At 53.7% G+C, this 24,042-nt stretch overlaps 1 protein-coding gene across 4 annotated transcripts in view; it reads left to right on the top strand.

Moving 5' to 3' along the window:
- LSS (lanosterol synthase) overlaps positions 1-24,042 on the top strand; it is a 42,543-nt gene that overhangs the window by 166 nt on the left and 18,335 nt on the right. For 2 of the 4 annotated variants that reach the window (XM_079922303.1, XM_079922301.1), the window contains exons 2-17: positions 401-569; positions 1,309-1,447; positions 3,480-3,588; positions 4,704-4,825; positions 6,214-6,310; positions 8,374-8,509; positions 8,789-8,897; positions 9,549-9,667; positions 10,969-11,066; positions 11,322-11,349; positions 12,968-13,024; positions 13,647-13,718; positions 13,963-14,013; positions 14,565-14,714; positions 15,119-15,215; positions 16,003-16,108. In XM_079922303.1, coding sequence (XP_079778429.1) covers positions 401-569; positions 1,309-1,447; positions 3,480-3,588; positions 4,704-4,825; positions 6,214-6,310; positions 8,374-8,509; positions 8,789-8,897; positions 9,549-9,667; positions 10,969-11,066; positions 11,322-11,349; positions 12,968-13,024; positions 13,647-13,718; positions 13,963-14,013; positions 14,565-14,714; positions 15,119-15,215; positions 16,003-16,108 — 1,659 coding nt within the window. The remainder of the gene's footprint in view (positions 1-400; positions 570-1,308; positions 1,448-3,479; positions 3,589-4,703; positions 4,826-6,213; positions 6,311-8,373; positions 8,510-8,788; positions 8,898-9,548; positions 9,668-10,968; positions 11,067-11,321; positions 11,350-12,967; positions 13,025-13,646; positions 13,719-13,962; positions 14,014-14,564; positions 14,715-15,118; positions 15,216-16,002; positions 16,109-24,042) is intronic. The other 2 variants (XM_079922302.1, XM_079922304.1) reach the window with 2 other exon arrangements.

Raw genomic sequence — 24,042 nt, 5'->3', positions numbered from 1 at the left:
GTCGGGGGCTTCCAGCGAGGCTGCTGCGCCGTCCGGCCCCGCCCGCGGTCAGTGGAGACCTGCGGCACCGGCCCTGGGGGCGGCGAGGGGCGGTGAGGGGCACGCTCTCCTCCGGCGGTGTCGCCCGGGGACCTTCTGGGGCCGGGCCGAGGAGAGCCGGGTGGGGCTGGGGGTCGGGGTGGGGACCCGGACGTGGGCGGCGGTCCCTGTGGCCTGTGTCTCCTCTCCTGGGGAAATGATGGCGCGGTGTTTAGGTGCAGAAGCGCGCCAAGAGGGTTTTTATTTTGCAAGGTGAGGGAAACAGTGGTCTGCTCGCAGGTCGTTGGGGTGAAACGAGAAGTTCGTTGCGCCTCTGGCCTCTGACCTGGCGAGCAGGTCACTTGAGCACGATCGCTTCCAGGTGTCTGCGCCGAAGAGGGGGACCCTATAAGACAGAGCCCGCCACCGACCTCAGCCGCTGGCGTCTCAGCAATGAGAGGGGGAGGCAGACGTGGACATACTTCCAAGGAGAAGAAGACCCTGGCCGAGGGCAGTCTGGCCTGGAAGCTCACTTACTGGGCTTGGACACCGTAAGTGTTGATTCTGCTCGCCACGTGCAGTGTCTGGGACGCCACCAGACACCCACCTGCCTCCCTTCTTGGCAGTGGGCACCAGGAGCCGGTAGGGAGCCTTAAGCAGCTAGATGTGAAGGGCATTTTTTTCTCTGGTAAAACAGAAGGGATGTGTACTGTGCACCTGTGTCTCGTGTCGCCAAAGCTGTTTCCTACCGGAGTTAATCGAGGTAAAGATGGAGCATGAAGTGAATGGGCCCCTTTGCTTCAATCCCTTTATCACTAAGCTGTGTGTAAGAAACTGCTCTAACTTCGTTTTTGTTCAGAAAAAGAAGTTTCTGATCTAGTGAATTTCATAAGAGAAATTCAGTTAGTTAGAGAGTATGACATAGAAATGGGGTCTCCCTGTCACTGTGCCATCCCATGGCCCCTGCCCGAGGGAGGCCTGAGTTCCAGGTCTGGGTGGGCATCAGTGCCCCGCCCCACACACTTGGGCACCTGCTTTATTCAAGATGTCTTGGAGAAGTTGTGAAGAAATTTGCAAATGTGTGACTGGAACACAGAACCATGAGAATGTGGAACCATTCATTTGCTAAGATTGGCAATACCATCATCAGAGTTTTAGGCCTTTTCTTGAAACAGCTGAAACTTTCAAAGCAATTCAGGTTTGTCACTTTGACTTGGTCTCTAAGTGCCAAGGCCTCCTCTGGCCTAGCTGCAGACCACTTAGCCCTCCACTCCTTTTTCTTCTTTGCAGAGGAGTTACTTTAAGGACTTGCCGAAAGCCCACACAGCCCGTGAGGGGGCTCTCAATGGGATGACGTTCTACGCTGCACTGCAGGCTGAGGATGGCCACTGGGCGGGTGATTACGGTGGCCCGCTCTTCCTCCTGCCAGGTAGGAAGGTGCTGTTGTGGCCTGTGGGCGGGGCCACCCTGGGGCATCCTTGGCGTCTTGGCTTGATCTGGTTCAGGCCTTTGGTGAACGTCTGAGGTGTGAATGCGTGAACAGGTGAAAAACTGGGAGCTCACATAGAAAAGAGCTGGGGAGGTTGCCCTGTGCCTGAGTTGTCCTGCTGTCGTTGCCAGGGGATGGGAGCGAAGGCCCAGCTAGCTAGCGTTCTGAAAAAGGAAGCAGGGGGTGCTTTGGGGGCCAGGGGAGGCTCTTGAGTCCCAGTGCAGAAGAGGGGCATCAGTGGAGGGCCTAGCCTATGCCAAGGTGCAGAGGTGGGCAGGAATCTTTTAAGTCCTGTGTAGGCAGCTTGTGTGTGTGAACTCAGCTGAAGTGCTGGCCAGGAGAGCTCAGCTGGGACCTGTAGGTGCAGGCTGGTGAGTTGTAGGAGGCCTGCACTTGGAGCCCTTGGGTACTGAACTGGTTTGGCTAGACAAGTCTGTTCTGCATCCTGGGAATGTTTCTCTGAGGAAATGCTCAGCTTTGTAATCTGGCAAATTCCCTGCATTTATGCAGAAGGACCTTTTCCTTTAGTGGCAGTAGCACTGGGAGTCCATCAAGCTCCCATCTCTGCTTTGACTCCAAGCCCTGCTGCCTCCTGGACTGTACAGCTTTGTATCTTCCTGACTAGGGACCCAGGGGCCTGATCCTTGGGGACAAGTCTTTGGGCTTCCTTCCCTTGGTCTGACCTGGAGCCTGCTGAGACGTTTCCCAAGGATCTTCATGGGGAAGCAGTGACTGCACGGGCTTGCTCTGACCCTGGGCAAGGTGACGGGACTTCGCCATGCCTTGGCTGACTCATCTGTGATGTGGGGATGATGGGAATTGGGTTTGGTCCCATGTGCCTGGCACCAGGCGCTCAGTGGGTGATTGGTCATGGGGACACTGCATTGCTTTGTGCCTGCTGCTGTAGCTCTGGGCTCAGCCTGCTGCCCCACCTGCCCTCTGCAGGCCGTAGGTTGGGGCTTTCCTCTCTCCCTCTGGACTCTGGACAGACCATCTTTCTCAGGTGGACACTGGCCTGTTTGGGGGTGCCGTCTCAGGGTTCTTCCATGGCTGGCTGAAGTTTGACCTGTCTTTTTCTGCTTTAATTTGGCAAATGCTCATGGAGGTCATGACTCTGTGTGGCCCGTGTGGCATTGAGCATCACTGTGGTGATCACTGACTCTGGGGTTGGACCTCCTGGGCTCCAGCCCCAGCCCCACCACTTAGGGGCTGTGCCTCAGTTTCTTCGCCTGTAAAATGGGGAAGACCTGCTCTGCTTCCTGCTTGTGTGTTTCCCTGTCTTGACAGCATCATACCTGTTATGAAAGGAGATGGGCTTATTTCTGTGAACCTCTGTGCTGTCTCCGTATCTGTCTGCCTGTCCAGAGTGTGCCTGTGTGGGTGTGTCTGCTGGGGCTTCTCATGCCTCTGGCCGTGGTTGGGCATCCATTCCATGACACGTTGTTGCTGGGGCCTGCCTGAGACCCCGTGTGCTCGGTGCCGTGGGCACGTGACTGATGGAGCCTAGGCCAGGGGTAGGGTGGAGGGGCGGGGGGTGCTCAGGAGGGCTAGGCTGGGAACAGAAGGTTCTTTGTGGGTAACATTTATTGTTGTCCATCTTGCAAAGTGATGTGTGCTATTAAAATTAATAAAACAGGAAAATGTAAATGTAAGCGAGTAAACTACCCCATCCAGGGATGACCTGTTTAGTGTTTCTTTCCCGTAGGCACGTCAGTAGTGTGGGACCTTGGGAGTGGCTGGGTGGGCTCTGCACGCCCCATGTGATATGTGTCACGTGTGCTGTTGCTGCTGCGTCTGGGGCCCCAGTTCTAAAGTCCCTGAGGGGGCCGGGAATAATAGCCTTCCCAGGCTTGTTTCCACAGGAAGGAGACCCTAGCGGACAGCTGCCTGTTACCTGGGGTTCTCAGGAGGAATGGGGCCTGGGCTTGGCAGTGCTGAGTGCCTGCTGAGGAGTATGTTTTCTGCCGCACAGGCCTCCTGATCACGTGCTACGTGGCGCACATTCCTCTGCCGGCTGGATACAGAGAAGAGATTACACGGTACCTGCGGTCGGTGCAGCTTCCTGATGGCGGCTGGGGCCTGTGAGTCTGCCCAACCCTGCGTCGCTGCGTGTGTACGCATGCACGTGCACCCCTGTTCTTATGTGGGAGATGCACCTGTCAAGGGTGGGGTGACTGCAGCTCTGGCCCCGGGTGGGCAGGGAGAGCCTGTCAGAAGGGAAATGGGCTGGAGGCTACATGCAGGCTGGGTCCGGGTTTCCCTGGGGCTCTCAGAATGGGCCTGTTCACTTTCCGGGCCTCGGTTTTGCAGCTCGCGTTGTAATGAGTTTCATGACTGATTGAGAGACTCCTGAGACCCATATAGCACAGTGAAGACCATTTGCTGTCATCACTAAGGCAGAAGAAAATTGTCCTTGACCCTGGGATGGCAGCAGGGAGAGGCAGGCCGGGCAGTTCTCCCCATGTTTCAGCCTGCCTTTCTGTGGTGTCGCTCGCTCTGGGAGCAGGGCCCTGTCCCAAGGTGGCCAACTGCCTGCCCACCTGGCTGTGGGGCCCTGGTGCTTCTTGTCCTGCAACCAGGACGTTGGCCCCTCCTGGGCTGGCGAACTCCACACCACCAGCCTTCCTTACAGAATCCTAGGAGGACAGCTCAGCTCTGCTTGCCTCCTGGATGGGGTCGTGGGCATCTCGAGCTTCAGATCCCAGCTCTTTGCCGTCTGGGTCCTGGGACAGACTTGAGGTCTCACCAGTGCCTTCGCCTGCCCTGGCACGCTGCCTCTGGAGCTTGCTCCGTGGGCTGTAGTGATGTAGGGTCTGCTGATGGGCCACTGCCTGGGGTCATGCTGATTCAGCCATGGGAGGTAAACGGACAGGGCCGGGCAGGTCCTGGAGGGAAGTTTTGCTGTGCTCTGCAGCATGCGGGATCTTAGTTCCCCCACTAGGGATCGAACTTGCGCCCCCTGCATTGGGAGAACGGAGTCTTAGCCGTGGGACCACCAGGAAAGTCTTGAGGGCAGTTTTGGAACTGCTCAGGTGTCATGGAGGTGCAGGAGCTCCTCCTGGAGAGTGGCTCTTCTGGATGCTTCTCGTGTTGTTACGTCATTCTTGATTTGCTGGGGAAATTTAACGGAAGCGTTGCTTAATTTCTTACGAGTAATGGAAGACGTCATTTTCTCACCTGTCTCCTGCTTCTGTAGGCATATTGAGGATAAGTCCACGGTGTTTGGGACTGCGCTCAACTATGTGTCTTTGAGAATTCTGGGTGTGGGGCCTGACGATCCTGACCTGGTGCGAGCCCGGAATATTCTTCACAAGAAAGGTACACCCTGCATAGCACGTGCTACGTAATAAATAGTTCACGTTACCTCAGCATAATGAGTGCTCGAAAATGGGAAACAGAAAGGTGCACCTGCACTTCACATACAGCAAAACACATGAGCCAGGAAGGTGTCAAAGCAGAACAGGAGGAAGCTGTCTAACCTTGCCAGTAAATTTTTAAAACACAAATAAAGGTCGCCATATAATTCTGTTTGTTTCGCAAATGGGCAAAAGGACTCACGAACAACGCGCTCGTGCGTTGCTTGTGGGAGTCCTCCTTCCCGGGGGCAGCCTGGCCGCACGAGAGTGCTGGGAGCTGGTGGGGCTCTGCCTGCACCCTCCGCCCTCGCTCTCCTGTGTGTCCTATAGGGCTCCTGGGGTGACTCCCTCCCCTCGGCCTGGGGATGCCCTTCTTCTCCTGCTGCCTCGAGAACGTTCACTGCTCCTCTGCAGAGCCCGGAGCGTCTCACCCGCCTGCCCTCCCCTCACGGACATTCCTCAGTCTGCTCGCCCCCCCTGCTCTGTGCTCGCACACAGGGGCTTCCCATCAGCGCCTCGAAGCCCCTTCCTGCTTCAGGGCTCCGCATGTGCCGCTTCGTCTGCCTGGGATGTCCCACCTTCCAGCCAGCCCCGCTGCCTCGGGGGTTCCTTCTCACGCTTCGCCTGGCACCTTGCATGTCACTTCCTGACCTGCCACGTTGGGTTACGCCTCCTGCTGCACTTTCTCACGAGCCTGCATTCTTCACCCGTGTGTTGCTCTTGTAACGAATCCATCGTCAGCTTCTGGGCTCACTAGTGTGAGGTCCCAAGGCTGATTTCTGGTTCCTTGTCTGGGAAGGAATGTCTTCAGGCCATGCTTCCCTAGTAGCTTTGTGGGTTCTTTGCCTTCTGCACACCTGGGTTTGGGGTGAGACCTCCTTGTGAATCGTGTCCAGGATGGTTTTTCTGTGCTTGGGACCAGTGCTGCTGGGGGTGGCTCCAACACGGGGCCACAAGCATCCCCACAGCCACAGTCCACATCCGTCTGCTGCGTGGGTACAGTGCTGCGCAGGACAGCCAGGTGGACTCAGGAGGGAGAAGGCCGAGCGTGCACAGTCAACTCCCTCATCACCTCCAGGCCCGTGTGGACAGGGGCTGCCGTGTGCGCCTGGGCCTCTCACCTTCCCAGCTTCTACTTCCTGGGGGCAGGGGCCAGATAGGCTTGTTCTGGGGAAGACGTCGGTCCCACCCAGCAGCCTTGGTGTTGGGTGGTCCCGAGTGGTTCTGGAGCCTGCGTCTTACCACAGGGAGAGGATCCTTAGCAGGCCCGCCTTTTGAAGGGGACCCGATTCCTGAGGGTCTCGTGTTCACAGTCAGAGGCAGGTGATGGGGCCTGTTTTCTCCCCACAGGTGGTGCTGTGTTCATCCCCTCCTGGGGGAAGTTCTGGTTGGCTGTCCTGAACGTGTACAGCTGGGAAGGCCTCAACACTCTGTTCCCAGAAATGTGGTACGCTTCCCCATCTACGGTCACCACTCTCTTCGCGAGTAGAGTGGTGCCACCCTGGGTCACTTGCTGCCTGTTAGTCGGATGAGGGGCTGTCCGTTCAGTGGAGTTGGGTGGCGTTAGGCTCCTGGCAGAGCCCCTGCTTGGCTGAGTCCTACAGACGATAGGAGGGAGGGAGGTGCAGGGGCGTTGGGCCATGTGGCAGGTGGGTGGGGTCCCGCCTCGCTGGTTACAGAACCTCTGGTGTGGGGCGTGACGTGCTGCCTTTGTTGCATAGGTGCCTGTGACTGTCTTGTTATGGACATTTTGAGCATCTATAGAAATAAAGGAAAGGAGGTGATGGCCCATGCAGGCCTCCCCAGCCCAGTGTTGGGTGTGCCGTGCTGACTGTCCCCCTTGCCTTTTTTGTTGGTGAATGTTAAAGTTGATCCCAGACATTCTGTTTCCCCTGCGAACTCTTCAGTGTGTGTGTGTTTTTTTTTTTTTGTACGCGGGCCTCTCACTGTTGTGGCCTCTCCCGTTGTGGAGCACAGGCTCCAGACATGCAGGCTCAGAGGCCATGGCTCACGGGCCCAGCCGCTCTGTGGCATGTGGGATCTTCCCGGACCGGGGCACGAACCCGTGTCCCCTGCATCGGCAGGCGGACTCTCAACCACTGCGCCACCAGGGAAGCCCTCAGTGTGTTTTTTAAAGATAAGAATTTTCTTCTAACAGAACTACAATAGTGCTTAAAAACTCAGCAAAATCAACATTAATTCCATATTGTGTGATACTTATAAGCCAGAGATTTTAAACATTTTGTGAATATCTAATGAAGTCTCTGGACATGTGTCCCGAATACATTCATATACATATAAGTACCCCAACATCACCTTCAGGAGGTGAGGTCCCTGGAGCAGGGAGCTGTCAGGGAGGTTGGGGGGCCCTTGCGCTAGGGGACTTCGGTAGAGGAGAGGTGCGAGGTGAAGGGGCCGATCAGGAGATGACAGCAGGGGCCTGATGAAAGGGCCGACGGCCCAGCCTCCACCGGGGCAGACCTGCCCAAGGCTGGCCACTCTGGAAGGGGCGGGAAGTGGTCTGGGGCCATTCCAGCGTTCCTCACCGGTGGGCCTGCTGGCTGGACCTCGGACCTACCCGGTGTGTAAGGAGCCGCAGAGGAAGGCACTGAGCAGGCGCTGGGAGGGGTGTGGTGTCAGAGGCGGGTGTGGGGGACTGCGTTGGCTGCATCCCCGCGCCGCAGGGCCCAGGCCGTGGTTGCCGGGCCTCTCGGTAACTAGGGCACTGCTAGTCTTGGCGGAAGTTGTTTTGGAGGGCATAGGTTAGAGTGTAAAGGGCAGGTGTGCAGGATGAAGGACCAGAGACCCTGAACCGCTTCAGCTGCAGGAAAGCTGGAAACGTTACCCAAAGTGTAGCAAACGCCCTTTAAAGTGAGTGGAGGAGCCCTCGAGAGTGAGACCAGGTGTGGTGGGGCTGAGGACACCCGTCCAACCCTTACGCCTGGGAGCAGGGGAGGCGGGCTCACCTCCCCATGGCCTCCACGTGGCCTCCCCTCTCACTCGTGGATGGAGGCTGAAAGGGGAGGGTGGAGAAAACAGCCCAGGCGCGCCCCTACCTGGGAGGCTGGCAGAGCCATGCTCACGTCAGGCTGCGTATCCGGGTGAAGCACAGCAGAGGTAACGATCAAAGACACAGGCCTTGAGAAGATGTGGCAGTCCTGAAGATTTTTATTTAGGAATAGTTTTCAATTTCCAGAAAAGTTGCAGAGATAGTCCAGAGCGTTCCTGTAGACCCCGCTCTCGGTATCTCCGTGATTAACGTTTTTGTTACTGTGGCACGTTTGTCACAACTGGGAACCCACAGGCAGTCCTCACTGTTTAGGAGCCAAGTCTCCTGGCTTTAGGAGGCACCTGGTGAGCCAGGAGAAGTTGTCGGCTTCTGCGGGCTGCGCCCCTCAGGAGCACGGCTGTGCCCACTTGGGCCGGAGACAGCCGTCCACCCCGTGTTCAGGCTTGAAAGGGCCCCAGGCTGCAGTGGTGGGGGGCCCTGCTGACACGCTGTCCCGCCAGGCTGTTTCCTGAATGGATGCCCGCGCATCCCTCCACCATCTGGTGCCACTGCCGGCAGGTGTACCTGCCCATGGCCTACTGCTATGGTACCCGGCTGAGCGCTGAGGAGGACCCGCTGGTCCAGAGCCTCCGCCAGGTGAGCCTGACCACGTATGCCCGCTCTCGGGGGGCCCCACGGAGCCGAGAGCCCCACAGAGTGGAGCGTTCACCTCCTGTCCCTAAATGACTGCCTGGGGGCTTGTGCGGTGGGATGGGCTGCAGGGCACCTGTGAGCAAAGGCCAGGCCCCAGTGTGTCCCCGGGGAGCAGCCTTGACGTGGGGCTTGGGGAGCAGGGTGCTCATCGGGGCCTGTCCTCGGGAGGGCAGGCAGCAGAGGGGACGGGCAGGTCTGGGGCTGAGGCGCTGCCGCCCTCAGGAGCTCTACGTGGAGGACTACGGCCGCATCGACTGGCCGGCGCACAGGGACAGCGTGGCCCCCGATGAGCTGTACACGCCGCACAGTTGGCTGCTCCACGTGGTGTATGGTGGGTGCCCCCAGGGGCTGGCTGGGCCCCCCGGGGGTCGGTCGACACCTAAAGTGACAGGGAACGCGGAGGGACACGGCCCTACGATGAGTCCTGGCGTTGGGGTCCTGTGGGGACAAGGGGGCCGGCGTGCACACCTCGTGTCCAGCAGACCCACCTGGGGCTCGGGCTCCTGGACAGAGGATTCGGAGCCCAGGGCCTTGAGGGGCCGGTAGTTCCTCCTCAGTGGGATAGAAGGGGCGGGACCCCACGAGGCCAGTCCAAGCCCATCTCCCGTGGGTCCTCCTGGCTGCTCAGAGCCGAGTGGCCTCCCCTTGGAGCCTGGCGGGTGCTGTGTGCGCAGGCGGCCACGTTCCCCCTCATTCATTCGTTCGTTCCCTCACTGGTCCTGCAGACGGGCCCTGGGGTGGGAGCCGGGACCCGCCCTGTCGGCACTGGGAGGCAACACGCTCTGCACGGCTGCGGGGGCTGTAGGGCAGCACCAGGATGCCAGGGAGGGGGCTGCACCAGCAGGCAAGGAGAGTGGGTGAGGGGGTGGCAAGGGGGGGCCCAGAGACTGGCCGCTGTGGGCCGACCACCCTGGGGGGTCTGTGCTGGGGCTGGGACTCCTCTCCGTGTCTGGTGCCTGTTGACGCCCCCCCTCCCTCGCAGCGATCCTCAACCTGTACGAGCGCCACCACAGCGCCGGCCTGCGGCAGCGGGCCATCCAGAAGCTGTACGAGCACATCGCAGCCGACGACCGCTTCACCAAGTACCTCAGCATCGGCCCGGTCAGCGCCCCTCGCCCACTGGCTGTCTGGGCCTGGGGTGGGCGAGGACTGGGGGCGGGTTGCCCAGAGGCCTGTGTCTATGGAGCTGGGAGTGGGGGTCTCCCTGGAGGTGAGGTCTCCCACTGGAGGCGGTCACACCTTTACGTGGGACCTGGGCCTCTGATCCCCCAGGACCCCTGTGCTTGGCCCGCCCTCCCGTCCCACCACCTGGTGTGTCTGGAGCACTGCTTCTTGAGGCCGCCTCCTGAGGTCTCTCTGGCCGGTGGGGTGGGCTGCTTTTCCTCCCCCGGTCCTCTCCCCTTCCCCAGCCCTAATAACCCACCATTTGCCTTTCTCCTACGGGGTTTGCAGGGCCAGGGTGCTTGCGTTCCACTCCTGATTGCTGTTGAGGCTGGTGACTCGAGACGTGCTTCTCAGAGCCTCTGGGCTCCTGACTCTGCTCTGCCCCGTGGGGCTGTGAGCCCGGGTGGCCAGTGCAGGGTCGGGAGGCTGGCCTGCAGCCTTAGGGCACTGGGTGCAGGAGGCAGCGCTGTAGCGAGCCTCGGGCGGCTGTGACCGTGGCCGCCGTGCTGGGTCAGCCCACGGCTTCTCTGTGTGAGCCCAGTGGGTGCAGTGTCCATGAGCCCCACGCGTGACCCTGCTCCCAGGTGTTTTCGAGGCCGGGTGGTACCCCGGGGACGTCAACTGCCACCGCCCCACCGAGGGGCCAGTTGTTTCCCTTTCAGCGCCAGGGGATTCTGCGTGGGCTCTGACCTAAGGCTGCGTAAAGCAAGTTAGAAATGCGCTGTAATTGGACCTTGGCCTAGGAGGTCCCGGGGTGGGAGAGCTGGGCCTCTAGAACATCTGCTCTGAGCAGTCAGGCCCTGCGCCTCTGGTCTCACCTCCGAGTCGCTCCATCTCTCCCGTGGCCCTCAGCCCTATCCTCCATCCTCTGAGTTATCTCAGGTAGCTCAGGACACACCACAACCCATGTGCCCACTCAGGGGTCCCTGCCTTGCCCGTCACCCTCGTGGCGGTTCTGCTCACCAGCTGGCTGGGCTCCCGTCACCTCTACAGGTCACCCTGTCTTTTCGCTGCTGCCGTCCCCCTCCCTCCTTGGCACACGTGCCTTGGCCCATTCCCACCTCTCCCAGGGCAGGGCTGCAGCCTGGTAGCAGTGAGTGCTTGGGAAAGTGGTTAGAGCAGAAGGCCTGGCCTGCAGCAAGGCCGTGCTGGGGCCTCGGTGGGGTAGGTCTGCGGCCCTCAAGCCCGGGAAGCCCGGCAGGTGTGGAGCAGAGCCCTGACAGGGCCGTCTCCTCCAGATCTCGAAAACCGTCAACATGCTTGCGTGCTGGCACAGGGAAGGGCCGGCCTCCTCTGCCTTCCAGGAGCACTTGTCCAGGATTCCCGATTACCTCTGGTGAGTGTGGCGGCAAGGGCGTGGCCCTCGGGAAGGGCGTGGCTGAGAGCCTGAAGGCCAGCGTGTCCCATGCAGGGAACTCTGTGTTTGAGGGAGGCCTATTCCCCTGGTGGGCCCTCCACACAGCTGGGTGGGGGGGGTGGGAGCTGTCCTCACGTGTCCCCTGCTGCGTGGGCGCGTTGCTTTTGGGACACGTGCTCTGGGCCCCTGACTTCCGGCTCTGCCCTTGCTCCCTGACATGGACTCATCTTGCAGGCTGGGCCTCGATGGCATGAAAGTGCAGGTAAGGGCTGTAGGGCCACAGCTGCTTGCTTACTTGCAACCGTTCCTGCCTTTCGGGTTTGTTAAGATCCCAAGTCACTCCTCCCGATGTGTTCTGTCAGCGTGTGGTAAGTGGCTGCAGGTCCCCCTTGTCCCGCATCTGAGGGGCACCGCCGGGCACCTCCTGGGTGTGTGCTGTCTGGCAGGGATGCTAACAGGCCCTGGGGGGTGGTGGGAGAGCTGAGGGCCTGCAGCCACACCACGGGAGCAGTCTGTACACCAGAGTCATTCAGAGCTGCAGCTCGGGGGGGACGAGGGCCACGGTGGTTCTCAGACGCCAGCCCAGCTGCTGCTGGACAGCTGATGATCTCACAGCTCGCATGCTGGTTCTGGTTAGCGGGGTCAGGACAGCAGCAGGATGCGGTCAGAGTAGAACCCGTGCCCTCTGCTGCCCCGTGAGCTGAGCATCCCAGAGGTACCACCTTCAGAGTCCTGAGACACACTCCTGTGGCCCCTCTCCGCGTACACCGCACCTCTGTTTTGTACCGTTTGCTGATTTCCAGTGTCTGGGTGTTGTAGATGCTGTTCCCCCAGCTTACGTCCTGTGCGTGTCCCTGGGGGTGGGGCTCCTGGGTCACCGGGCAGCCTGGGCTGACCTGGTCCTGTCCCGGCTGCAGGGACCCTGGGGTCAGCGAGCCGGGAGCTTTTGTCTCCTGTCACTCAATGTGCAAATGTGGCACCTCCAGCAATGTCCTTGGGTCACACTGACCTCTGGGCCCTTTGGGACGAGTGCACGTGGGCCCAGCCCCGCCCAGCGCAGACCACCCTCCCAGGTGCCCTTGCCAGGTGCACTTGAGCCCCACTTCCAGCTCCCTGGCCCCCACGCTGCCAGTCTTGTGTGAAAATATTCCTGAAACACGTGAAGTAGAGGAGGGTGACGAGCCCTCATGTGGCTCCCCACCCGCTTTGACACCTCCAGCCCTGGAGCTTACGAGGGCTTCTGGTCCTGACAAAACTGCCGTGCCGTCCGCACTGAGTTCACGGCAGCCCCCGGTGGGGTTTTGCTGTGTGTTCATTGGTATCAGGATCCAGTCCAGGAGGCTGATCCTTGCTGTTGCCTTTGTCCTACAGTCTCCTGGTGCCCTTCTCTCCTGGGTCATTTGTCCCTAGCATGTCTACCTTCTGCCTGCTCTGCACCCCAGGTTTTCTGCAAACTGGCGGTTCGGCCCTGAGGCTTGATCGGTTCAGGTCTTTTTGGCCAGGCGCTGTGTGTGTTCTTCCCACACGTTGTCCTGCCAGGCTGCAGTGTCTCGTGTCCCTTAGTGCCACCGATTTGTCTGGGCTCCGTGCCAGTGGGCAAGCAGTGGAGGCCATGGCGGTGATCTTCCAAATCCTGGAAGTGCTCTGAGGAGCTCTGTCCTGGCTGGTGGCCTGGCTGCCTGACCAAGTCTCTCAGGGCCTCGTGGGCTTTAGGGGTACAGAGCCCAGAGCCTGGGGTGAGGAGTCGGCTGGACTCCTACCTCTCTGCAGGAGCTGGTGGATGCCCCTGCACCTTCCTTGGCCCTCTAGGCACCCATCAGATCTGGGAAGTTGGGGTGGGGGTGGGAGGTGGCTGCTGTAGGGCTGTCCTCTTTGCACAGGGTACCAATGGCTCGCAGATCTGGGACACCGCGTTCGCCATCCAGGCTCTGCTGGAGGTATGTGGCTCTGTCCCTCATTCTCCAGCCTCCACCTGCTCTTCCTGTATGTCCACCCCTGGATCCAGCCGGACACGGCACCTGCCGGCCCTGACCCTTCGCTTACCTGGGCTCCGAGACGGTGGTCTTGCTGGCAGCTCTGGGTGTGGGGCTGGCTTGAAGTCTTCGGGGGCAAGGGGCCCTGTGAGGGCTGTTCCCGAGGTGGCGAGGTGGTGGGGTCTTCTGTAGGGGGAGCAGGCTCCAGGCTCTCCTCAGTGCTCAGATTGCTCACTACGGATGCTTCTGAGCACGTACTAGAGAGAAACAGGAGCGTGTCTTTATGCTGGTGGGAATGAGGTTGGCAGGATTTGGGGGGGAGTCTGGGCCACGTGGGGGCCTGCCTTAGATGGGCAGGGGCCCTGTGGGCACAGGCTGGGGCTGGGGCCAGGGTGGTGTGGACCATCTCTTCTGCTGTCGCTCCACCATGTCTTTCTGACTTGGCGGCAGAAACCCGAGAGCCCCGAGACTTGGGTGAGTTTGCTCCTGGTTCCCAGTGGTGGCCGGGTATCGCCAGGGTCGTCCAGGGACCAGCCACGCGCGCAGGCATGTGCCGGCTAGTGGCTCACCCCCTCCTCTTTCCCAGGCGGGTGCACAACACAGGCCAGAGTTTTCGTCCTGCCTGCAGAAGGCTCATGAGTATCTCCGGGTCTCGCAGGTGAGACCAGGCCTGGTCCGTGCCTCGCACAGGCAGGGTGCCCCTCCAGCCCAGGCCGTGCCCTGATTGTGGGTGGGGGCAGTGGGCCACGTGGGTGCTACCTGGAGGGTTCCCACTGGCACTGGTGACCATGAGGGCGGCGGCACTGGGTCCCTGCATGTCCTGCTGTGCTGGCCCCTCCCTGCCCAGCGTCTATGTACTATGGTGGTGACGTGTTCCCTCCTGCCCCTCGGATTCTCACCAGGTCCCAGACAACCTCCCCGACTACCAGAAGTACTACCGCCAGATGAGCAAGGTACCGCGGCCAACCCCACCCGCCTCAGTTAGCCGGGCTTTGCCCTCGAGGAGGGCTCTCTCCTCGGCTTCCTGTTCTGATAGATGCACAGTGCGGGGTTCCACTGATGTACCCAAGATATTCCTGACTGAAGAGTTGTGCATAAATGCAGCAGCTGAGCTCTGTGGGCTTCACCCCACCATGTCACGCACTGTGTGCACTTAGCAGCACCTGCAGACATTAAATAAGCTGCCAGAACATGAATGGCAGTGATGAGGGGCGGAGTGGGGAGGGCAGTTCTTGCAGCACGTGGGGGCATGGGCATGGCCATGGCTGCGTTCTCACAGCGGGTTGCTTGTGCCCATCCCACAGTAGAGCCTGAAGGCGGTGACGGGCAGAGGCTGCAGTCCTTGTGCTGGAAGTTGGAGGCCGTCCACGTGTGTGTGGCTTGGGGCTGTGGCTGTACCTCCGCTGTGGATGGGCCTTGGCTCTGTGCAGGCGTGCGAGGTGCCATGGCCTGGGGTGGCCAGGTGTGGGCTTGGCCTCCACCCTTACAGCCCCACACTTTCCAGGGCGGCTTCTCCTTCAGCACACTGGACTGTGGCTGGATTGTTGCCGACTGCACAGCTGAGGCCTTGAAGTCCCTCCTTCTCCTGCAGGAAAAGTGTCCCTTTGTCGCCAAGCACGTCCCACGAGAGCGGCTCTTCGATGCTGTCGCTGTGGTGAGGCTGCTGGGTGTGGGGCTCTGGTCACACAGCTGAGGGCACTGTGCACGTGGAGTCTTGGCCACCCCACCACAGACCCTCTTAGCACACCCAAGTTTTTTCCAATTTTTACGGTGGAGATCACATAATTTGGTGGCGCACGTGTGCTTTATAAGTGGTAAGCATGCACGTGCCGGGGAGTGGTCCCGGGTGGTCACGGAGTACCCGGTTGATAAAGGTTGCAGCCCACTGTTCTGGGCGCCTGAGGGTCCTGGTTTAACATGAAAACCGGCTCCCTCTTTCCCATCCCTGCTCCTTGGTTCCTAGCCTTGGGGTGTTTCTAGAAACTGGGCCACAGCCTGTGGGCCCTTGCACGTGCTCAGCGCGTGGGTGAATTCTCAGGATGTTCCCTCTGGTTTTAGTTGCTGAGCATGAGAAACCCTGATGGAGGGTTTGCCACCTACGAGACCAAGCGTGGGGGACACCTTCTGGAGCTTCTGAACCCCTCGGAGATCTTCGGTGAGTGCTCGGCCAGTTACGTGGCCACAGACTCGGGGGCCCTGCATGCCTGAGGTTGGACCTCTCGCCAGAGCCTGGAGCTCTTTCCCCTGGCGGGGGGCAGTACCAACAATGTTCTGGCAGATGCGGGCGGATGCTCTAAGGAGCCCCCAGGCACCAGAGTGTTCCGTGCTTCTCGACTTGCCAGGGTGCGGTGACCCTGGTTGTGGATAGAAAAGCTGCAGTCTGCCTCTCGGAGGTGGGTGGGATTCACACCAGCTCTCTGGCCCGAGCCTGGGCCGGCTCCTGCTCTGTCTTCCGTGGAGGCCGGCCTGTCTCCTGAATGCTCCTCACGGAGCCCACAGCTCCTCACAGGGAGGTGACAGTGGGGACCCGCTTGCCTGTGTCCTCCTGCTGCGTCTGCGTGCGCCCCTGTCCCCTCCTTCCGGGTCTGCATTTGTCGGGCTCCTGTAACTGGCAGATGTGCTCCTGTGGAGGCCTTCTCAGGGTGGGCTGCAGCTCTGCTGTGTGCGCTTCCCTGTTACCCTCCCACTGGCCTGGCTGTCCTGCAGCACAGATGGGCCTCCAGGTCACCTGTGTAGGTGCCTCCCTCCCACCTGGTGGCCACGTCACCGGGCTGCTCGCTGGTGGTGCTTCCTCCGTGCCTTTGGAGGATGGTCAGGCTCGTGATGTGTTGTACAGGCTCTGCATGTTACGGCGTTCTCCTGTGTCACGGTTTGGCCTGAATTGCCGAATTGGGCAGCTGAGGTAAAGTGCACACTTCTCAAGCCTTCCTTTTCTTTCCCAGGGGACATCATGATTGACTACACATATGTGGAGTGCACCTCGGCTGTGATGCAGGCGCTGAAGCATTTCCACAAGCAGTTCCCAGACCACAGGGCCGGAGAGATCAGGTAAGGGCGGCCTTGGCACAGGGATGCTCAGTCACACAGCGTGGGTACCGTTAGCTTGGGGCCAAGAAGTCAGACAACCTTGATGTCATTGAGGGCAAGCCATTTGCTCACTTGGGGTGCTCAGGCCAGGGGCCCATCTCAGGCAGGGGGCTCTGGAATAAAACTCATTTAAAAATGGAAGGGGTTTCAGATGCTCCTGAATCCTGCTGTAGGCCTGAAGTATATCAAATGTGTGCACTGGGGCTCAGAGTAGCACAGTTATAACACAAAAATGAGTTATTTTTTTGCGTCTTCTTAGTAACATTGAAAGAAGACACATAAAGGTGTACCTAGGAGATACTGTGGGTTCAATTCCAGCCACTGCAAATGTCACAGTAATGTGAGTCACGTGAATTTTTGGTTTCCCAGGGCATATGAAAATTACGTTTACACTATATTGTCATCTGTGAAGTGTTCAATAGCGTTATGTCTAAGAAAACGATGTACGTATCTTAATTAAAAATATTTTATTGCTAAAAAATATTAACCATTATCTGAGCCTTCAGCAAGTCAAATTCTTTTTGTAATAGTAACATCAAAGATTAATGATCACAGATCACCATAATAGATATAATAATAATAAAAAAGTTTGAAATATTGTGAGAATTACCAAAATGTGATAGAGACATGAAGTGAGCAAATGCTGTTGGAACAACGGCACTGATAGCCTTGCTCGATGCAGGGTTGCCAAAAACCTTCAGTTTGTAAAAAACACAGTGTCTGTGAAGTGCAGTAAAGCAAAGCACAGTAAAATGAGGCCTGCCTGTACCCCCAGCTCCACCTGTGCCCAAATAACGGTAGTTTTTAAATAAACCTTTCCTGTTGAAGTCTGGCACATGTTTAGAGAAGTACACAAACCATACGTATAGCCCTTGGATTAATTATGAAGCGGACACGCCCACGTGACCACGTCGGGCAAGCACATTACCAGAAGCTCCCCGCCTGCTTCTCCTCTGCCCACTGTGATCCCAGCGTGGAAGCCCACGTCTGTCTCTCCCCACTGTCGAATGCAGACGCCATGCTTTGTTTATGCCTGTGCTTGTTGTATATCCTTCAGGGCCTCCAGTGGGTTATTATGAATCATCCTGCTGTGAACAATCTCAGACTTGTGTTTCGGGGCACAGAGGTTCCCAGTTCTTGAGGACGTGGATGTGGACTTGCTGTGTTATGGGGCTTCTGTGCAGTTCTTGTAGATTTTCCTTCATCCTTGTATGATTCTGTTGTTTCATGGCCCTTGGTAAACCTGGTATAGATTCAGCTTGGGCATCATGTGCTTTACTTTTTATATATTGTTGGATTCAATTTGATAAGTATTTTGTTTAGGATTTTGTCAAAGGTTCATAAATAGCTAAAAGTAAAGCCAATGAATCATTAGTAAAAATTTATCACGCACACACCACAAAGACAGTTTGCAAACCAAGAGTGCACAAACCCAAACATTGAATGAGGCTCGGGTATATATTGTTATAAAGAGCTTATATTGTGAGAAGGCAGTAACTGTTTATTCTTCACAGTGATTGGTTACAATATTAGAATTTTCAGTGATTACCTCGTATCAACCTTGGGAAGCAGTTCAAGTTTCTTTATGATTTCCAGAGGTGTAAACAAGAAATGACCCAGGTCAAGTTAGTCTTGCAAAATAAGCTAAATTAGCCTTTGTATGATTAAACTGGTTTTGTCTGCTCAGGGAATTTTCGAGGGTGGGCTCTGTTTGTTTTTGATTTTAACAGTTCCCCATTTTGGTCATTGTCTCAGCCGGCTGAGAGTATCACCAACCAGTGTCGTGTTATTCTCTCTCTCCACCGTTGTTGTAGTCAGGCTGAAGAGTCACATATTGGCTGTTTTCACTAGTTGAATTGACAGGTTGGAGGGCCATGTAGTCACCCTCATTCATCATTCATGTGGTTATTGCAAATTTCATCCAGTTGTCTGATCATCATTCATGTGGTTATTGCAAATTTCATCCAGGTGTCTGATCCTGATGGATACCATTTGGTATGTGAGTGGCTGCTGGTAGGCATTTAAAACTGTTGCGAAATTAATGTGATGACTATAAAAAGAACAATAATCAAGATTGAAAAATTTCCCGGAGCCCAAATTTAATCAATTAAATAAATCAAATGGGTTATAATCAGATTCGGGTATTACCTTTCTAAGTCAGTCTACAAACACTTCAAAAGTTGTTTATGGAGGCGCACATGCTGTGTCAGCAATCACATGTCCTCAGTGTTCCTCAGGACAGGATGCACCTTGGGTGTTTACTTCAGGAGGCAGCATCGTAGATGTCTTTCCACATAAATTAGGCCTCTATATGATCTGCGCAATCAGGTGATTCAATGAGAGGCATTTCTATGGAAGCAAAAGAAAAATAATGGTAAATAATTCAAGGAAATTATAAATTCAGTTTCTGAGTTTGGAGAGCAGCTAGTTGAGACGATTTCTAGATGCTGGGTTCTAAGCATCTTCAGATGCACTGAGGACAAGTGTGGCAATTAGACAGATTTTCCTGGTTTTCAGTGTGAATGTCTCTGGTGATCTTTCTGAGTGGCCACACAGCAACAGGCATGAGAATCGTCCTCACATGAGCTGTTGAAGTTTGTATCAAGTTGTCCAGCTTTTGCTTGCAGGGCTTCGGAAAAAGGGCAGTTTTAGTTTCATAGTGATTCAAAAATCAAGAGTGGAAGAAAATTGTAAGAGTTCTAGCCACATATTGGAGGAAGTCAGAAGAATTCAGGATTCAGTCCAGTTTACACTTAGAAAACAAATTAAAAGACAATTAATAGTACTAGAATCTGATGTACATAAAGGTGTATTATTGAAACATAATTTTTCTCTCTATAATCACCTCCAAAGATAGTTATCAAAGATAACTAGTCTAGTTTCAATAAACTTGGCCTGATTATTTATATAAGTGCAGCAGGAATAGCGACTGACCATATAGGCTCTTTAAAATCTGTTTCGTTGGAACTTTTCATGAGGAATCTCATATTGGATCTTTAAAGTCTCTTTAGGCTAAGAGGCCAAGCCAAGGACTTGTCCAGTTGTGTCCTGTTACAAGAACAGATTCTTACTTAACTTTTGCAAATATGTATTGTTATGAAAAATAAGAATATTTAATAGGAGTTTCAGAATTCTTGAGGGACCAGGTAGGGAGAAAAAGATAAATGTTTACTAAATTGCTGTAAGTTGCAGACAGCTTAAAAGAGGAGAAAAAGGGTCCTTTAATTTTGGAAAACAGAACGCTAATGAGCGAGCACTTATCAGAAGCCTACATTCTAGAGTACTTGTGAGGGTCTTTTCCATGAATCTCTTTGAAGATGAAGCACTTTTGCAGGAACATTTTTGCAAAAGCATCAGAGTAAAATAATAACTGTTTGTAAATGAAAAGAGCTGGAATTATATCAGGGCATACCAGATTTTTGGGAATTTCATATGATTACTGGAATGTTTATTTTATTTATTTTTCAATAAATTTATTTATTTATTTATGGCTGTGTTAGGTCTTTGTTGCTGTGCACAGGCTTTCTCTAGTTGTGGTGAGCAGGGGCTACTCTTCATTGCAGTGTGTAGGCTTCTCATTGTGGTGGCTTCTCTTGTTGTGGAGCACGGGCTCTAGGCGCGTGGGCTTCAGTAGTTGTTGCACGTGGGCTCAGTAGTTGTGGCTCATGGGCTCTAGAGTGCAGGCTCAGTAGTTGTGGCGCACGGGCTCAGTTGCTTCACGGCATGTGGGATCTTCCCAGACCAGGGCTCGAACCCGTGTCCCCTGCATTGGCAGGCGGATTCTTAACCACTGTGCCACCAGGGAAGTCTTGGAATATTTATTAATAATTTCCACATAAATACATCCTAAAAAAAGTTCAGCATCACTTCTTATTTGAAAATGCTTCCCATGAAATTTAACACATACGAAAAGTTACATAGTTGTAAAAGAGCTTGTCTCTTTTAATAGAGAAGACTCAGTTTTCTTAAGTAATCAAAGACCCAATAAAGACAAATCATAGAATCTTAGTTTTCTAGACATATTACATTAAAGGTAAAGAAAAACATTTGTTTACCCTTTCTTATTAAGAGCAGACCAATAATCTAAGAAAACTATCCTTTTAACAGAGAAAAGCAAATTCTAATTTCGTACCAGTGTAATTTTTTTTGTTTTTTAATTTATATTTGGTTGCGTTGGGTCTTTCTTGCTGTGTGTGGGCTTTCTCTAGTTGGCACGAGCAGGAGCTACTCTTCGTTGTGGTGCACGGACTTCTCATTGTGGTGGCTTCTCTTGTTGCGGATCACAGGCTCTAAGCGTTGGGTTTCAGTAGTTGTGGCACACGGACTCAGTAGTTGTGGCTCACGGGCTCCAGAGCACAGGCTCAGTAGTTGTGGCGCACGGGCTTAGTTGCTCTGCGGCACGTGGGATCTTCCCCGACCAGGGCTCGAACCCGTGTCCTCTGCATTGGCAGGCGGATTCTTAACGAGTGAGCCACCTGGGAAGTCCCAGAACCAGTGTAATTTTGATATTAAAATTCTTCCTTTTTTAAAAACTTGTATAAATCCATTCCAGTCTTAGTCAACGTGACTACACATAAAATTCCTTCTCCAGATTCCTTTTCTATAAACCTACAGCTTTTTATATCCATTCAAGTTTTGTCCTTTTTCCTTTCTTATTCTGGAACAATCATTTTACTTACAACAAAATTACTTTCTTTTTTTCCTTTCAACAAAAATGTATCCTTATTCCTCATACCTTTTTTTTTTTTTTAATATTTATTTGGTTGCACTGGGTCTTAGTTGCAGCTCACCGGGTCCTTAGTTGTGGCAGGCAAGATCCTTAGTTGTGGCATGCAAACTTCCAGTTGCAGCATGCATGTGGGATCTAGTTCCCTGACCAGGGATCGAACCCGGGCCCCCTGCATTGGGAGCGTGGAGTCTTAGCCACTGTGCCACCAGGGAAGTCCCCCTCATACCTTCTACTGAAAACACACATCCAACTTTTCATATATAGTCATTTTCTTTTATCTCTATTTTCTAGTAATTTTGTAAACAAACAAACTTTAGCTCTTATATGAATCAGTTTTGGCAAGGGAACTTCTATAGCAGTCTGTATTTTTTTTTTTAAAGCCTCTTTTTTAAAAAAATGCTGATTTTTCAACTTTATTAGTTCAAATGTTATTTTCTCAATTTCAAAGACTTACAAAGCTTACCTAGAGAAAAAATGATGCAAGGAAGTTGTTACAGAATAATTACACATTCACTCTTAGAGGATAGCATAATTGCCTGTGAACGACATTAAATGAATGTAAATTCTTTCTACATAATACAGTTAAAATAAAAGATATGCTTTCTGGAAATTACATTATGAGATTCTCTGGTGTCTACAGGTTCATCCCAACGTTGCTCTACTAGACTGGGAAACATAGAACAGGCAGGGGCTGCAGGATCCTCACATCACTGCTGAAGAGGGTTGCTCTGCGTTGAGTAGGCAGAATAAAGATTTGAAGGATGGAGAACAACCTCTAAACTGATCGCTGAGCTATAACTGTATGGGAAAACGCCACCAGAATTCCCAGGCTTGCAAGTAGTTATAAGATTGCTCCCTGGCTGCAATCTGAAAAGGTGAGGCAACAAAGCCTGAGCCTATCAGAGAGGTTGCAGCCTGGCCTTAAGGAGCCATCGCTGTGTGTACAGGGCAGAAATGGTGTGGCTGTGGTTGGAATGGCCTGTCCAGCTGGCCGCGCGGTGCTTCTGTTGCTCAGTTTGCCGTCGTGTAAGAGTGGCCGTTTTCCAGCATGGGCCATTCCTTAGTGAGAGACGCAGTGTATACCATGCCCATACCTTTGTGTATAAAACCGTACAACTAACTGAGACGGCAGTGTAATAAATGGACACGTATTTCTTATTTTCAGTATATGGCATGTGTGCATCCTATTTTGTACTTTATGAAACTATTGCTTACATACAGATAATGAATAAATCTATTAATAAATCTATAAGGTATAGCTAAAATTAAAGATGTATACTATCCCTTTATATAGGTATAAATAATATGTATACTTTCAATTTAAATAAATGTTAATCATAACTCACCAATGGTCTGCGACCACGGTTTGAAAAATAAGAAGTTGCAGGGGCTTCCCTGGTGGCGCAGTGGTTGGGAGTCCGCCTGCCGATGCAGGGGACGCGGGTTCGCGCCCCGGTCCGGGAGGATCCCACATGCTGCGGAGCGGCTGGGCCCGTGAGCCATGGCCGCTGAGCCTGCGCGTCCGGAGCCTGTGCTCCGCAACGGGAGAGGCCCGCGTACCGCAAAAAAAAAAAAAAAAAAAATAAGAAGTTGCAGTAAATCCTCCCACAGAGGAGAAAGTTCTCTTCGATGGATGCTTAGATAAATGATTTTCAGGCTTTCCTTTTAAATGTACACTTAAGTTTATAAGTAAGTTTTGATGTATCGTTCAGTTAAAAGCATTTTCTATTTCTATTGTGAGTTTTCTGGCCCATGAGTTATTTAGGAGCATGTTGCTTTATTTCCAAAAAAATTGGAGGAGTATCCAGTCATGTTTTTGCTGGTTTCCCTCTGTCTGGCAGGCTGTGCAGCCACAAGGGGGCACAGGCGGGCACTGTGTCTAGTCTTCATTTTGTCACCCAGGCCAGGCTGGTCCCTTGGCTGTGTGCTGTGCTTGTGATCTGGGGTCCTTTCCTTTGGCAACCTTGTCCTCAGAGATGCCCTCACAGGATTGACCTTCCTTCTTACTCATCTTTTTAAGAATTATTATAATAAAAGTAAAACAAGCTCTTTAAAGGAGACTTGGACGATACAGAAAAGCAGCAGAAAGAAAGCCAGCTGCCCTTCCTCAGCCCTGAGAAGAGGGTGTTCTGACTGTTTGATCTCCACGGTGCACCTTTCACGTAACTGGCTCCGTTTACCGTGAGGTTCCTGAGAGCAGCTGATAACTTCCCTTGCCGTTTGGCGTTCTCCTCCAGTATGGGTTGTGATGGTTATTTCTGAATTTTCATTGCTGTTTTACAGCTTTTCCCCATTTTAACCTGAGCCGGTATCCTCTTGTTAAATCTTTGTTCAGGACCATTATTCTTCCCTAGAGCCACGTGGGCTTGGAGTCAGCCTGTCTGGGTGGATGCGCCTGCCCCTGCCCCTTCTCTGCTTGAGATCCTCGTCTAGTCACTTCACCCCCTGCCTAGGTTCCCCCTGCCACATGCGGCAATAGTACCGCCTCACGGAACTGGGAGGATTGAGATACCACACGAAAGCACTGGGAGACTGGCATGTGATAAGCACAGAATAACTATTGTTATTGTGTAAAAACTCCTGCTTTGGAGGGTAAATTATGATAGTTTTCTGGTGGATTTACTTCATTTGTATTTCTTTGGAGATTACTGAGCTAAAATATTCTTTCCAGACGTTTATAGGTCATTTCTGTTTCTTCTTTCACATATGAATTGCCATTCATACCCTGTCCAACTTTGTTGCTGGGATGATTTTTCTTCTTGCCTTACATGTTTATTAAGCACAATAAGTAATTCTGTATCTTATGTTACAGGTACTTTCTCCCAATTACTTTATTATTTTTACCTCTAGAGAGTTTGAACATAAGTTTTTATTTTTTAAACAAATATATTAACTTGTTATATTAAGATTTTTAATTTAGGAGTGTTTTTAGGTATAGTTTGAGGGCGTCAGTTACTCTAGTAATACGTATATGGGATATTCCATTTTACTAGATTGACTTGAAATTCTTCATTAACTTCAAAATTATAGGAAAGTTATAAAAGGAGTAAAAAGCACTCCTATTTACCTCTTCCAGCTATTGCTCAGTTGTTAATGTTAACTTTTATAATATAATAGCCAGTTAATTTACCAGCAAAAGTGAGTTTATTCAGAATAGCCAGAGGAA

This window comes from Stenella coeruleoalba (genome assembly GCF_951394435.1).
Source record: "Stenella coeruleoalba genome assembly, chromosome: 5".
Taxonomy (NCBI): Eukaryota; Metazoa; Chordata; class Mammalia; order Artiodactyla; family Delphinidae; genus Stenella; species Stenella coeruleoalba.
The sequence above is the reverse complement of the archived record's forward strand: the minus strand, read 5'-3'. Positions and strand labels throughout refer to the sequence as shown.